Here is a 16,604-nt window from a genome sequence, read left to right as displayed (position 1 = left end):
AGTTGCATAGAAAATAAGGTTAAAGCTGCTTTAATCAATATGTTGTTTAATTGATAAATGAAACATAGCATTAAATGGGTTCAAATACAATAAAATATTCCAATTTAAGATGCTGGAATCAGAAAATGTTTACTTTTTCCTAAAAATGTACTCGTACTAATTTTTATTATTTAATTATCAGTTAACCTTTTCCTCAAGTAGAAACATTAAAAAAAGACACTTTAAGTTTCAGAGAGAGGAAGCTAACTCTTTATGTTACTGGGTGTGTCCATACGGAAATAAGTACTCATAGGGAAGTGGAAGTGAACAGAAACGAAAGTGAAACTTAATGAAGCGCTTCAGATCACACAAGTTACTCAAGAAGCAAGGTGGCATTCTAAGAAGCCTTACTTATTTTTTATTTTCAAATTGTAGGCAAAATGGATGAATGCCAATATCCATTATTCTTTGAGATGAAAGATGTGACAGACAGAGGAAAGGAGAAAATCAGGAGACACTTTCTGAAAAGAGAAGAGTCTGGGGGAGGTGATTGTGGAGGGATTGAACACGTTGGAGGCAACACATACAGAATCTGTTTTAAGGATGTAGAAGGTAAGGAATCCCATTTGGCTAAAATTAATTTTAGTTCCAGTTTAAATGAAAGATAAGACAATTTATTGATGTAGGATTTATTGAGACCTTGGACTTTGTGTTTTTACAGATCGGGAAAGGGTTTTACAGAGGAAGTTTCACACTATCTCCCTTCCCAGTGGAGAAGTACGTCTGACAGTGAGCCGAACCAGTTCTAAAAAAAAACCCTATCAGCTGTCCACCAGTAAATCACAGGTGAGTCAACAATGTTCAAGAATGATACAATCAATACAAATGTCAGAGTCAAATAATCTGGCAAATATATTTGTAGGGAAGCCCTAAGAGGCAGGTAAGAAAAAAAGTCAAAAGTCAATCTTAATACATTTCTCTCCTCCATTTCCTGGAATATTACATAATTCACTAACACATAATTTATGTACATTGTGATTAGAGTACATGGTGAAATTATCTGAAAGAAAACATGAATGCTTTTTGTCCTATTGAAAACATGAAGACATGGTGCAAAATTAGTTTTACTACTACAAACACAAACTCTCAGAAAAGTGATCCTGACGTCAGAAAAAAAAAATCACCACAACTTTTTTTTTTACATAAATAAAGTAACCAAGAAAATCATATTGGCAAAACTTTTTGCCACCCGTTCCACAGATGAACAAGAGATCATAAAGCAAAAAGTTGAGTAAAGCAGTTGCTGAGTGTATCACATATTACACAGAAACATGGCGGACAAAAGTAAATGATGGGTTGGCAGCTAAGAAAACTTTTTATTTATTCACATATTGAAGATCCTTTTTTTTTTTGCTAACTTTCATTTGTAATATGTTAATGGTTATAACCATGGTTATATAGTCCTAGTACAGTGACTGATAGATTATTTAAAAAGTTCTTTATCATAATCCAACCTGATAACAAGTCAGGTAAAGCTTTATTTTCATGGTTTTAAGGAAATAATGTGTTGTTTAAAAGCTCTGAGCAATAACATACAACACATCTTTGTAGCGTCCATGCTATTTCCACATTATGAATGAATTCCCAATTTAATATTTCGAAGATCAAGAGACACATATATGTCTGCTCCAAGTTAAGCTGCTAGCTAGCAAACATGATCGAACTAACAAGCTAACTATCTAGCTATGTTAGATGAAATAACCCAAACTGGATTTAACAGTTATGGTTCCTGTCAACTTGTATTCTTACTAGTGCAGAACTAGTCCAACAAACTTATGTTAATGACACCATTTATAAAATTAGCACACTAAGCTAGCAAGCAATGTTGCTAGGAGCTTAACATAATACAGGGCTGTACAGTGCTAATTGCTAGTGTCACTGAATCCCACATTGGCCGGCTTTTGGCTAACATTCATATATAACTGGTCATGTTATGTTTCCAATTAATTAAGTGGTGTGAAACTAGAGTCTTACTTCTTATCTTTCAAACAGTATAACTTTAGCGTTAGTACAGTAGTAATACAGATGCAACGTTAGCCTATAGCACATGCTCCGTCAGTCTGTGCTTTTACCATCTGGGCACCATCTTATTTTACATGTTTTCTAGAGAGCAGCCTACAGATTATTATTATTAACTATTACACACCAATGATGGAGATTTTGTGGATTGTGCTACAAAACTATCAACCTCTGTAGCACCAGTGCTATAAGCAAAATAAGTTAATGTACAGCCCTGTAATGTATATACCAATGTTGAACATAACGTCCCAACAGGCCATTATGAACCTATTATCTATTTACCTATGTTCATCTTTGTAGCATTCTGTGAATGGGGAGCCTAAACTCGCTAACACATCGCCACTCCGCTCCATAGCATGGCGGACATATCAACAGTAACTAAGGGGGTGGAGCTTTTGCGAACTGTCAATTGGGGTCAGACTAAGAAAATGTTTTCCATGTTTTTGATCTTCTTCTTCTTCTTCTTCTTCTTCAGACATTCACACAAACAAATATGAAAATGATAGTGGGGGAACTCAAAGCTGTGAATGAGAGGATCGCATACCTGGAGAGGAACCTGCAAGTCCAGAGGGAATTACCAATTATGGAAAAGCAGTTCAAACTAGTCAAGGAAGAGTTTAGTAAGGAAATGCGTGCACAGTATCCAGAAGTTAAACTTCAAATAGGCAAGACCATGATCATCTTAGAGGGCCCTGACAACAAGGTGCAGTCAGGGGCTACGAAACTTGATGAGCTCATGAAAAAGATAAAAGTAAAGACGGTCAAGCTCAGCACAGCTTTGATTAACTTTATAAAGTCCAGTGGTGTCATCTCCAAGCTCCAGGCTCGCTACCAGCAGAACTTCAGACATCCTGTTTCCCTAGAAGTAGGTTCAGATGTGGTCCTGTCCAGTTTCTCCTCTGATGCCCTGAATGAGGCTGAAGCTGCGCTGATGAGAGACTTTACTCTGGCCAATGTGACGCTGCAGGGACCTGCAGCTGTTCCTCCAGATCTAGACAGAGTGAAAGAAATCCTCACCAAAGCCAAGAACGTGGCAAACAGTGACGAGTTCAGAGTGGACGTCAGCTTCATCCCAGGAGCCAGTGGAACCACCAAAGTACGACTGGTGGGCTACAGCGACAATGTGAACAAGCTGAAAGAGGTTCTGCCAGTGTCTGGTCCCCGATGTCAGGTCCAGGAGGCCCAGCAAGCCCTGAACTCAGTTCTGGCCAGTGTGGCGTCAGACACTTTAGTTCTAGATGGACCAGGGGCTCAGCGATACTTCCAAGCAGAAGGCAAAGTGGGCAAGGAACTGGTAGAGACCTCCTGTCAGGTTATTATCGGTGATAAGCAAGGTGTGAAACCTTTACCACAGAGCAGCTTGGCACCCCGACCCAAACCCAGATTGCAAAGGAAATCTACTTTGAGCATGCCGGCCAAAAATCAGGACAAGACAAAGTTGGACATCCGGCTTGGCAGTTTGGAGGATGAGCAGGTTTGACTATTTCTGTTCTTCTTTACATAGAGCAATATAGCAGCAGTTCAACCACTCACACTGATACTATCCCATATTATTTCCGCAGGTGAAATTGAGGAAAGATGAGTCATTCAATGCCAGAACTTTCCCCGGGTTGTGTCATGAATTTTCTCAAATAAGTAAGTAATAAGTAAGTAAAAAAAAAAAAAAAAAAGTACAAGTAAAAAAAGTTCTATTAAATTCACAGTACCTTGCAAAATCAAACGGCTGTAGTCCAAATATCCTTTTCAGGTTCTTTTTCAAGTTTTCTTTTGGCTAAATGTTATAATTCTTTATATATATATATATATATATATATATATGTAATTAATCAAGTTTGAAAGGCAAGATGACAACCAATTATCACATCAGATTAACATACTCAAATATTTATACAGTCGTTAGTTCTTTTATTGGTTGAAATTAATATTCAGTCTCGTGTAAAGAAAAAATGAAAAGAAAATGATTTCACAAAAGCTAAAGAAAAAGAAGAAGGTAGGAATAACTTTTTACTCAAGTAGGAACATTTAAAAAATATTTTTTAAGTTTCACAGAGAGGAAGCTAAAGCTTTTTATTATTTTGTCAAGTTAAGTCTAAAGTCACCAAATTTTAGTTTGACTTGACTTGTCATTTGAGTCCCATCCACAACTCTGACAACTAGGTAAATCAGGGAAATGCTACTCAAAGTTAAACAATTACTTCAGATCACACAAGTTACTCAGGAGGCCCGGTGGCATTCTAAAGAAGTGCCTCACAATTTTTTTTATCTTCAAAATTGTAGGCAAAATGGATGAATACCAACATCCGTTACTCTTTGAGATGAAAGATGTGACAGACAGAGAAAAGGAGAAAATCAGGAGACACTTTCTGAAAAGAGAAGAGTCTGGGGGAGGTGATTGTGGAGGGATTGAACACATTGGAGGCAACACATACAGAATCTGTTTTAAGGATGTAGAAGGTAAGGAATCCCCTTTGGCTAAAATTAATTTTAGTCCCACTTCAAATGAAAGATCAGAAACAATTTATTGATGTAGGATTTATTGAGACCTTGGACTTTGTGTTTTTACAGACCGGGAAAGGGTTTTACAGAGGAAGTTTCACACCATCTCCCTTCCCAGTGGAGAACTACGTCTGACAGTGAGCCGAACCAGTTCTTCACAAACCCCCAATCAGCCGTCCACCAGTCAATCACAGGTGAGCCTAAAATGTTCGAGAAACTCTGGCTGATGCTTTCACGATTACAGTCAACACAAATGTCACAGTCAAATGATCTGGCAACACCAGTTTTGGCGGATTTCTGAGAGTCAACAACGACAAAAAAAAATATTTGTACAGAAGCCCCGAGAGGCAGGTAAAAAAAAAATGTGCTGATGCATTGTTTAAGTCAATCTTAATACTTTTCTCTCCTTCCTTTTCTCTAATATTACATAATTTGTTAACGCACGATATATGTACATTGTTTTTCGAGTGTATGGTGAAATCAAAATTACCTGAAAGAAAACATGAATGTTTTTTGTCCTATTGAGAAAATAAAGAAGTGGTGCAAAATTAGTTTTACTTCTACAAACACAAACACTTAGAAAAGTGATTCTGACGTCAGAAAAACGAATTCACCATAAAGTTTTCTTTTTATGTTTTAAAATAATAATAATAATAATAATAATAATAATAATAAAGTAACCTAGATAACAAGTCAGGTAAAGCTATAATTTCATGGTTTTAAGGATATACTGCATCCATGCTATTTCCACATTATGAATTGAACACACCGAAGTAGAAAGAATGAGTTTCCAACTTGGGACATCCAAGGAGCATCAGTATTCAGCATTAATAAGACTATCCTGACAAAACCTTTATTTCCTTTTTTTTTTTCTTTAACCAGTTCCTAAGTCATAAACACGGGAGAGCAATTGACCATTTGCAAAAGCTCCGCCCCCTTAGTTACTGTTGGTATGTCCGTCAAGCTTCCAGGAGCTTGTCAGCAGCCATGGAGTGGACAGGGGCTGTTTTAGCAAGTGTTAGCGAGTGTTCTTGGAGTAATAACTCCACAAGGTAGGCTGCCCATTCACAAAATGCTACAAAGATTAAAATAAAAATAGGTTCATAACGGCCTGTTGACACATTATGTTCAACATTGATATATACATTACAGGGTGGTGCTACAGAGGTTGATAGTTTTGAAGCACAATCTACAAAATCTCCATAACTGGTATGTAACTATAGTTACAAACACCTCATCTATAGGCTACACTCTAGAAAACATGTAAAATAAGATGTCACTGGTGCCAAGATGGTAAATCATCCATAGCACAGACTGATGTAGCATGTGCTATAGCCTACATCTGTATTTTTAATGTACTGTGATTTATTGTGAAGGACTGAATAAATACAGAACCGGACCGGGTGTGTTGATAACGATGGTTGACAACGGTGATATTTATTTACTAGGCTAATTCAGTGGCATTAGCATCCTTTAGCTGACTCTGGTAAACCCGAGGCTAATGTGCATGGTTAAAACCCCGATACAGTTTGGAAGATAAGAAGTTAGACTCTTGTTACACACCACTTAATTAATTGGAAACATAACATGATCATTCATACGAGTAGTAATGTGAAATTTTGATAGAATGTAAGCCAAAAGCCGAGCTATGTGGGATTCAGTGACACTAACTATTAGCACTGTACAGCCCTGGATCATGTTAAGCTCCTAGCAACATTGCTAGCTAGCTTAGCACACTAATTTTTACAGACGGTATCTTTATCACTAGTTTGTTGGACTATTTCTGCACTAGTAGTAGTAAGAATACAAGTTGACAGGAACCATAACTCTTAAATCCGGTTTGGGTTATCTCATCTAACAGCTAGACAATCGTTAGCTCACGTTTGCTAGTTAGCAGCTTACCTTGGAGCAGACATATGCGTGTCTGTTGATCTTCGAGATATGTAGATGGGAATGGGCTAAGAGCTTCCATGTGTTAATAATAATGAAGACATTTGTTTGATTTTTCTCTTATTCTTCTTCAGACATTCACACCAACAAACATGAAAATGATAGTGGGGGAAGCTGAAGTTGTGAATGAGAGGATTGCCATCATGGAGAGGAGCCTGCCAATCCGGAAGGAACCACCAATTCTGGAGAATCAGTTCAAACTAGTGAAGGACCAGTTTAGTCAAGAAATGCGCGCACAGTATCCAGAAGTTAAACTTCGAATAGGCAAGGTCTTCGAGGGCCCTGACAACAAGGTGCAGTCAGGAGCTACGAAACTTGATGAGCTCATGAAAACGATGAAGATAAAGACGGTCAAGCTCAGCACAGCTTTGATTAACTTTATAAAGTCCAGTGGTGTCACCTCCAAGCTCCAGGCTTGCTACCAGCAGAGCTTCAGACATCCTGTTTCCCTAGAAGTAGGTTCAGATGTGACCCTGTCCAGTTTGTCCTCTGATGCCCTGAATGAGGCTGAAGCTGCGCTGATGAGAGACTTTACTCTTGCCAGTGTGACACTGCAGGGACCTGCAGCTGTTCCTCCAGATCTAGACAGAGTGAAAAAAATCCTCACCAAAGCCAAGAACGTGGCAAACAGAGACGAGTTCAGAGTGGACGTCAGCTTCATCCCAGGAGCCAGTGGAACCACCAAAGTACGACTGGTGGGCTACAGTGACAATGTGAACAAGCTGAAAGAGGTTCTGCAAGACTACCAGATAAACCAAGTCAAAACACAGGAAGTGCTAAACCTGCCGCGTCCTGAACTGCTGGACTGTTTTGATATAATTGTAGAGCTGGCTCGTATTAATAAGAAGAAAGTGGTCATAGAACCCTCACCTTTCCCACAGCCTTGTGTGCTTGTGTCTGGTCCCCGATGTCAGGTCCAGGAGGCCCAGCAAGCCCTGAACTCAGTTCTGGCCAGTGTGGCGTCAGACACTTTAGTTCTAGATGGACCAGGGGCTCAGCGATACTTCCAAGCAGAAGGCAAAGTGGGCAAGGGACTGGTAGAGACCTCCTGTCAGGTTATTATCAGTGATAAGCAAGGTGTGAAACCTTTACCACAGAGCAGCTTGGCACCCCGACCCAAACCCAGATTGCGCAGCAAATCTACTTTGAGCATGCCGACCAAAAGACAGGACAAGACAAGGTTGGACATCCGGCTTGGCAGTTTGGAGGATGAGCAGGTTTGACTATTTCTGTTCTTCATAAAGGAATATAGCAGCAGTTCAACCACTCACACTGATACTATCCCATATTATTTCTACAGGTGAGTGCATTGGTGGTCCCCATGCTTAACAGGCAACTATCATCTACTAATGTCGGTAAATGCCTGTTGACAAGAGCCGGATATTCAATGACGACAGACTTTGACTCGGTGGCATCAAATTCCACAATTGCACCTGGTGAAGTTCTGCAGGTTATTGCGCCTCCATCTCTGGGATGCTCTAAGCTCTTTTTCCTTGAGTGCTTGCCATGGGATGGAGCCAGAGGGCTGAGTGTGCAGGTAAAGTAATTTACGATAAAATCCTGAGTCACTGCAAAAGATGAGATCAAATCCAAGGTCCACTTGCTGACATCAGAGCAGCACAGTTAAAGTATTGAATTTTAATGCCAGGAATCTTGATGGTAGCAATTGAGGATTCAAATATAAAACAATTTCTTCAGGCAGAAGAAATTTCCTAATGTCAGAAAATGCTTAAAACAATCTAGTTCAGTGTTTCCAAAACTTGCTTTCTTGGGATCCACTTTTTAAAAGTCACACTAAGACCCTATCTAGAAATTGTGAGAAGAGTGGGTTTTCTTAAATGACAAATACTGTGATTTTCCTGTTACCTGGTTTAACTTAACAAAACTGCAATCTGTTCTATGCTAGCTTTCTTCATACATGTTTAGAAAGCCACGCTGAATGCAGGACTAACCTTTGAAAACATTGATTTTTGTTTTGCAGGCACTTGGCAAAGGGCTGAAGAGCTGTTTTGACCTTTGTTTACAGCAGGGCTTGTTCTCTGTGGCCTTTCCAGTTATCTGGTCAGAAATTGTTTTAAAATACCCACTGAAAGAAGCAATTAAAGTGCTGACTGAGAGCATTCGCCAGTTTGGATTACGGGCATCGCCAGGGTCTCTCTCCAGCATCCACATCGTCATTAAACCTGGATATCCTGACTCTGAGGAGGTGACTGTCAACAATTGAACCATAACTTGTTTGTAAGATGTGTGCATGCAGGATTTACTGATTTAAGTGTTTAATGCTGGTATTTTTATTCACAGTGCTACCATGATGTCTACAGGCACCTCAGCCTAATTGTGAACCAGGGAGAGCAAGGTACAATGCTCAGACTACCTTGTATAACTGAATTACAAATACAGAGACAAATTTGTAACCTTTAAAACATTTCTTAACATTATTTGTTCAGTAGGTATTACTCCACCATACCCATGGTAATTTTCAGTTATCATATTAAATATCAGACAAATTTGAAACATGTTCTGGTGCTCTTTCTCTTAGCAATCTTCAGGTCCCTCACCAGCGACCTTGATGACCTCATAATGACAGTGGAAGGCGGGGTTAAACTACGGCTGGTGTTTGGTGACATCACAAATGAGACTACTGACGCTGTGGTGAACACGACCAACTTTGTTAATTTCGGGACCGGTGAGTGAATGCTGAGGATGCCTTAAAGAGGCAGGATCCAAATGACTATGTTGACCTTTAATCTGGTGTTAACTGTAGCTGAATATTTAATATGTTCCTGAAAATATCTTAAAGTTTTCGGTGATCCCTGAATTTTCCTTCAATTTAACTATGAGGTTGACATTTGAATAATGTTTCAACAACTTCCAAATATGTTTAATTAACCCCTAACATTCCAACCGGCACCATCATCTGATTAAAATTGTATTTAAAAAACAAAAAAAACACTTTTTATACATTCAGAAGCCACACAAAGCATTTTGAAATGCATTATAAATTATACGTTACGTTAGGCTTACAACATTAATACCATCATCGATTATATCTGCTAATATTAGCTATATAAGTTTTAGCCAGCCAATTAAAACACTTTCACTAGACCGCAAATAGGGCCTTATCAATGTGGGGTCAATATTTTATTTCTATAAAATGACTATTATGTGTATTTTAAAACATGAATTAAACTGATTGGATTCACTGTCAATCAAACACATGATAAAAAAAAGAAAATAAATAGAATAATAATGTTAAAATATTTTAACATTTAACCACATTATTTAACCATTTTATATTTTTGATATAAATTGCGATGTTTATTTTAAAATATTATTTAATCATATTAGTTTCACCTTTATACAAACAATTCATTTAAAAAAAAGTAAAAATATGCATTTTTTTGCGTGTCTGTTTTTAATTGGTGATCAAATACCTGAAAAACTAATGAATACAATCAGCTCTGCTTTGTGTTTTTAATTATTAATAAGAAGTTTAATGTTGTAGCTGGAGCTAATTGTCGTGACTTTATATACTGTAGGGTAGTTTAATATATCATAATGTGTTGGTTGTTATATTGGTTCAAAATATGAAAAGCTAACTATTGTAAATAAATATATGTATATATATTAAATGTTGAGGATAAAAAGTATGATACGTCCCTAAGAATTGTAGTAAAGAAGTAGGAAGCAACACACATTTGTACTTAAGTACAGTATGTCAGTAAATGTACTTACTGTAGACTCTTAATTTTATAAATGTATTCTTTATAATGCAGGTGTTTGCAAAGACATCTTAACCGTAGCCGGACCAGAGGTGGAGTATGAACTCTTAACAGGTGAGGAAAGAGGATTAGCTGGACATTTACAAATAAACACACACTTAAAGCTTATTCACTCATCTCTTCTGTGTTGTGTGTAGCAAAAGAAGGCTATGGAGACTTTTGTGTATCCAGAGCTGGATCTTTCCCCTGTAAATCCATTTTTCACGTCAGTGGGAAAAAGGACCCAGTCCGTGTTGAACGCCTGGTGGGTCGTATTGTTGAATATTGTGAAATACTTGGATACAAATCCGTCGCCATTCCTGCTATATGTGCTGGTGAGTATTTTGTATAACTTTGTAGACATTTAATTAAAAAGCATACAGTATTTGTAAGTAATTTTGAAATGTTTTGCAGTTTAGATAATTAAATGTCTTTTGCAGGAGCTGGCCAGATGGACCCTGGTGTAGTGGCAGGTGCTATCCTCAGAGGGGTCAAGGCTGCCACGTCCTCTCGTCCTCTTTACTGTCTCACTGACATCCGCCTTGTCCTGATTAGGATCAACGTCTTCTTGGCCTTTAAAGAGGAGGCAATGCATATGTATCCCACCGCTGTTATCAACAAAGGTGACTCACAAAAAGCCTTCTTCTTTTCTAGCTTCGCCCTCTGAACCCCAACAAGCCAACAAGCCGTTTTCAGCTTCTTCTTCTTTTTACATTGTACTGACTGATTGTACAGAATAACAGTTATAAAGACACAAATCATAAAACAAGAAAAAAATGCAAGTTGAATTTCTCTGAAAGTCAGAAAGTTCAAATTTTGACAATAACACCCGTTTTTAAAGTTTCTTTTTACGCTCAACGGTGTTATCCCAGGACTGTGTGGTTAAAACCTGTCTCTTTTCATCAGAATACTTGATAATTCACTGATTGTTACTGTTCAACCTCTCTTACAGGGCCACAACCTCAGTTGCCTCCTATGCAACAACTACAACTACAGCCCCCGTCGTCGGTGTGCCCAGACCTAAACATCCTCCAAACCAGCTCCACAAGCCAGCAGTCTGTCTTCATCTTCGTGGGTTGCTCCAAAGAAAGTGTTGACCATGCCATGACGAAGCTGAAGGAGCTGTATCAGGCTCAGTGCTCCACTAAAACCTTCAAAAAAGAGGACCTGGCAGGCCTCACCCAGGACGATGTGACCAGTCTGAAGCAGCTGGTGGAGGCCGAGGGTCTGTACGTGCAGAAGGACCCCACCAGTCAGGGCAGCTTAACCGTGAGAGGGCTCAGAGACGGCGTTGACAAGGTGACGCTGATGATTAACACCTGTCTGCAGGACTGCTTAAGGAGAGAGGTGAGAGCCAGGGAGGAGGAGGAGCTGTACAGCCGCGTGTCATGGTGCATCCTGACACACAGCGGCTACTGGGAGAGACTGCCCAAAACAGCCAATCACAACCTGGAGAAGGAGGAGGTAGCAGGAGGGATAACGGACGCACAGAACATCCAGTGGAGCGTAGATCTGCAGCGCATGGAGGCCACAAGACAACCAACGAGACAGACGGCGCAGCTGAAACGACTGCAGCATCTCCCAGGTGAGGAGATGGTTTCAAGATAGGAAGTGTAGTTACATAAAGAACCCGACGGAAACCAAAATCAACATTATTAATCATCACAAACAGAGTTATCAAAGATTATTTTAGGAGTTTAACCTCTGAACTCCACCATTAGAAACATCTGTTTTTTTGTCAGATCACCAAAAATAAACCCTTGTCTAGCAAGAAACTGTAAAAAAAAATCATCATGGTCCTTTAACAGATCATCTATGACTTTGAATACCTTTTAAAGTGCTATACAAATAAAATGTATTATTATTATTGTTGTTTTTATTAAAATAAAAAATGATACTGATATCTGTAAAAACTTGACATCAACATATGCCAAGGTGGAGTCTAGTAAGGAGTTTTCTCCTTTCCCTTCTGTCCTCAGACTTCACTCTGCCTCTGTACTGGGACAACATGGCTGAAGGTGAAACTCTGAAGAGGATTGCACTGCAGCCGTCCTCTGCTGAGTACAGGACAGTGAAGGAGGGCTTCAAACGAACTGTCCAAAAGACTGTAATGAGGGTGGGTACCTGTCTCTGTCTGTAGACATGAAGTATCCAGTTTAGATCTAAAATAAATAGATATTTACATCCTTTCTTTGATTCATCCATTCCTTTCCTTGTTCCTGGATAGATCGAGCGCGTGCAGAACATCCACCTGCGACGCACCTACGAAGCGCAGAAGAAGCACATCTGTGATAAGAACAAGCAGCAGGGCGGAGCAGAGGAGAAGCTGCTGTACCACGGGACGACCCAGGACAACTGTGACTCCATCATGAAAACTGGATTCAACAGGCAATTCTGTAGACATCGTGGTAAACATCCAATGTTGCGGAAGACTTTAAAAAAATTTTTTTTTGCCAATTTTAGAAATTGTTTGGATAGAGAGTGGGTGGGGGAGTGGGGGTTGGGGGTTCTTGGATCTAAATCCCACCATCGTGCCAGCGGGATCGAAACATTTGTGTTCTTTAAAAGATCGTAGGAAGAAACGGTCGTCAAAATTTGTTTGTTTTTCTACTTCAAATAAATTAAATCACTTTATCGTTGCCAAAAATAAATCGTTTGTAATAACTAGATCCTGTTAAAAACATTCAATTCTGCTCATCAGAGACACTGTGAAGCCATGATTGATTCTGCTGAGAAGAACAGTCACATGACAAATATTCACTGAAAATCTGTTTACACAGAGCTGAGAGGAGAGGACAGGAGAGGTTGTAAAAATGTAGCCATGTATAGAATGTTGAGACATTTTTCTTTTGTTCCACAAAAGATATTTTTGTGCTGATGACATAGAGCTGCAGGACTTACATATCTTATATATACATTTGATATATTGTAGTGAAATACAAGGCCACAGTGACTTAAATGCAAAAAGGGCAAAAAACTGAAACAGCTTGTAGGGGTTCAGAGGGTTAAACCATGGTAATCTTTAAATAATCAAATAGTTTTAGTTGCCCTAACCTAACCAATCATCTAAGAAGTAGCAGATGAGAAAACACTGGATCATATAGACGGATACATAGTTTAACTTGCTGTTAATTTCTTATTCCTTCTTCTTCTCAGCTTCATACGGTCAGGGAACCTACTTTGCCGTACATGCCAGCTACTCAGCACGACCCAACTACTCCAAACCAGCTGCTGATGGTTCCCAGTTAATGTTCGTGTCTCGAGTCCTGACCGGTTTCTACACTCAAGGCCAAAGCGACATGAAGGTCCCGCCTGCTCGCAGCCTGTTGCATCCTCATGGCCGATACGACAGCGTGGTGGACAGAATGGACATACCAAAAATGTTTGTCGTGTTTCATGACAACCAGGCGTACCCGGACTACCTCATCACCTTCAAGTGAAGAGGAGGGACATCTAAAGCATTGCGGGAACTTACAACATGAACACAAACGTACATAAAGTAGAAATTAATTTTAAAAAACGTCGCTGTGACGTCAGGTGGTTTATGTTTCTGACTTGTAATTCTGACTTGAACGACCACTTCATTGCACATTACGGTATCGGAGTGAATCTGACGATTATTTTCTTCATTAATCAATCAGTTGTTTGGTTTATAAACTGTCATAACATGTAGAGAAATGGCGATCAGTGTTTCCTAAATCCTCAAATGTTTTGTCTCGACCACAACTTCAGTTTACTGTCATAAAATATTCACATTTAAGAGGCTGGAATCATACATTTATTAATTAATCTTACAGTTGATTTGAACACTTTCTGCAAAGCTGCATTCTTTATGATTCAACCTGTAAAATATGTTGTGATATAAATTGGAAACTAAAAGGAAAATATAATTGATTTTACCTGGACTAGATTGAGTGAAATGTTCAAGATAAGCTGATCAAATGTCAAAAGATTCCATGAACTAAAACTAAAATATTTACTTTTTTGACAAGGATGATACTAAAATGCCCAGAAAATTAAATGTATCTAGTTGTATCTATGTAAATAAATCGTTTTTGGACTTTAAGAAGGTATTGAATTTGTATTTGTACAATCATACCTTTACTGTCTATCTAAGCCTTAATAAAAATGAAATGATGGAGTCTCTATGTTGTCTGACTTTAAGGTAAAGAAGGCAGGATGAAAAAAAACCATCCTGCCTTCTTTACCTTACTGACTCACAGACGCTCACCTCTTGTGAATATATATCATCACAAAATGATGCAGTTGTTCATCTTTTATTTAGCTGATATTTGCATTTGTGCTTGTACAAGTCATTTAACCCATTAAGGCCTAAAACGCCTGGGAAAAAATGCCTGGAAAAAAATGCCTGGAAAACCTATGGGCGATTTTGAAAGAACCCCCTAAAACCTGAGGTTTTTCTGGAAATTCAACAGAAGATTTTTCAGCTTCTCTAGCAGATAGAAATGAAATTCAAAAAGTATTTGAGAGCTTATACCGGTGGCTTTCATGAGAACATGTTTCATGTTACATTAGACTGAATAAAATCCTATGCATAATACTATATAATAATACTATACATGCCCATTAGCAAGATGCAAACATGATATGACCATTGGAAGAAATAGACATAGTTCTCATTAGCCTACTGTAATCAAAAATAAATAATAATAATTATCATAATAATAATAATAATAATAATAATAAATAATAATTATACATTTTCTATATTGCACTTTTCAGGTTACTCACCGACACATAAAGTAATATAAGACATAAATAGTCAAAGTAATATAAGACATAAATAGTCACATAGTCTTGATTTCTTATATCATCATCACACTCAATTGGTATTATTAGGGCCTCGGGGCAATCGCACAGAGCACTGGTTTTGCCAAAAATGCTTTCTGTTCGAGGCCAGAAATTCCAGTCCAACTCTGGACCTCTGTCCACCAGCTGCTGTCACAGGTGTCAGTTATTTCTGTTGATTGCTTTGATCTGATTGCCTTTGACCTTTGATGTGATTACAGTTACAGATACACACACACACACACACACACACACACACACACACACACACACACACACAAAGGTAACTTTATACGATTTTTGCTACACGCACACACGCACACACACACACACACACACACACACAGGTTTGAGTGTACACACATTTTGAGGTTAAAGGGCATAGTTTGAAATCTCTGAAGAGTCTCATCATAGTGTACACACACCGGCAGTAGCCCCCGTGGCCCTTTCAAAATTTCCCCAGAGGAAATTTTCTAGTTATTGTTATTATCTCCAGATGGCCACAAATCTGTCTGTTCTTCTGTGAAAACATGTCGTCTAAAAACATATTCTTCATCCATAAATGCCGGTCGATTGGTTCCGAGGGTTCAAAGTCCGGATCAGCAATTAAATCATCGGCGCTGTTTTCATCTAGATCGCTTCTGTCACTTACTTCTGAGCTCCATCTGATATAGTCGTCTTCCGCCATGATTTCAAAGTTCTGGAAAAGTCCAATGTTGCATTACGACACTCCCGCATGTATTCTGATTATGATTCTGATGCATTTCATCGGCCAAGAGACCGAAAATAGGTGGAAAAAACACTACAAATACTACAAAACGACGTATCCGCTGTCCCGGCCTCAATGGTAGAGTGATGCAACAGCGCTCCCGGTTTTAATGGTAGAAATGCGGTAATGCTTTCCCGGCTTAAATGGGTTAATACATATATGAAACAGCATCAAATGGGTTAAAATAAAATAAAATATAAAATATTCACATTTAAGATGAACCAATTGTCCTGGGAATTTGTATAGTGCAACAACTTGTTACAATATGGGTTTTTTTATGTTCTGTACCATTTTTACTGGGCTGTTAAATTCCCTTTATGAGGTTGTAAAGGTTCATTGTATGGCAGGCTGAAAGCTGCTGCTTCATTGTCGTCAGTGCACCAGTTGAGTTTTTTGTCTAAGTAGGACATCTAGTGGTTTGGTGCCTTAATGCTGCAGGATCTCAGTTTTACACTAGAACTTGTTATTGTTCCTTTTGGTTTTCAGTTTTCTTTGGTGTGAAATCACAACACATGAAATTGAGGAACTATGAGTCATTCAGTGTCAGAACTTTTCCCAGGTTGTGTCACATCAGATTAACGTAATATATATACAAATAATTATACAGTTATTTTATTGGTTGAAATTAATATGCAGTCTTGTGCAAAGAAGAAATGAAAATAAACTGATTTCACAAAAGCTTAATGGAAAAGGGGTAGGAATAACTTTTTACTCAAGTAGAAACATTTTAAATTGTAAGTTAAATAAGGTAAATAAGGTAG

General features: G+C 38.5%; 1 protein-coding gene across 1 annotated transcript in view; it reads left to right on the top strand.

Moving 5' to 3' along the window:
• LOC131990028 (uncharacterized) overlaps positions 1-14,334 on the top strand; it is a 28,101-nt gene extending 13,767 nt beyond the window's left edge. Inside the window, exons 4-18 of the mRNA XM_059355410.1 lie at positions 3,621-3,693; positions 4,336-4,512; positions 4,624-4,748; positions 6,579-7,721; positions 7,805-8,041; positions 8,486-8,710; positions 8,806-8,860; positions 9,044-9,190; positions 10,281-10,340; positions 10,424-10,600; positions 10,706-10,888; positions 11,218-11,850; positions 12,245-12,381; positions 12,493-12,673; positions 13,422-14,334. Coding sequence (XP_059211393.1) covers positions 3,621-3,693; positions 4,336-4,512; positions 4,624-4,748; positions 6,579-7,721; positions 7,805-8,041; positions 8,486-8,710; positions 8,806-8,860; positions 9,044-9,190; positions 10,281-10,340; positions 10,424-10,600; positions 10,706-10,888; positions 11,218-11,850; positions 12,245-12,381; positions 12,493-12,673; positions 13,422-13,705 — 3,837 coding nt within the window. The 3' untranslated portion in view covers positions 13,706-14,334. The remainder of the gene's footprint in view (positions 1-3,620; positions 3,694-4,335; positions 4,513-4,623; positions 4,749-6,578; positions 7,722-7,804; positions 8,042-8,485; positions 8,711-8,805; positions 8,861-9,043; positions 9,191-10,280; positions 10,341-10,423; positions 10,601-10,705; positions 10,889-11,217; positions 11,851-12,244; positions 12,382-12,492; positions 12,674-13,421) is intronic.
• Positions 14,335-16,604: the final 2,270 nt, after the last annotated feature.

The sequence above is a fragment of the Centropristis striata genome, chromosome 17, assembly GCF_030273125.1.
Source record: "Centropristis striata isolate RG_2023a ecotype Rhode Island chromosome 17, C.striata_1.0, whole genome shotgun sequence".
Lineage (NCBI taxonomy): Eukaryota > Metazoa > Chordata > Actinopteri > Perciformes > Serranidae > Centropristis > Centropristis striata.
The sequence above is the reverse complement of the archived record's forward strand: the minus strand, read 5'-3'. Positions and strand labels throughout refer to the sequence as shown.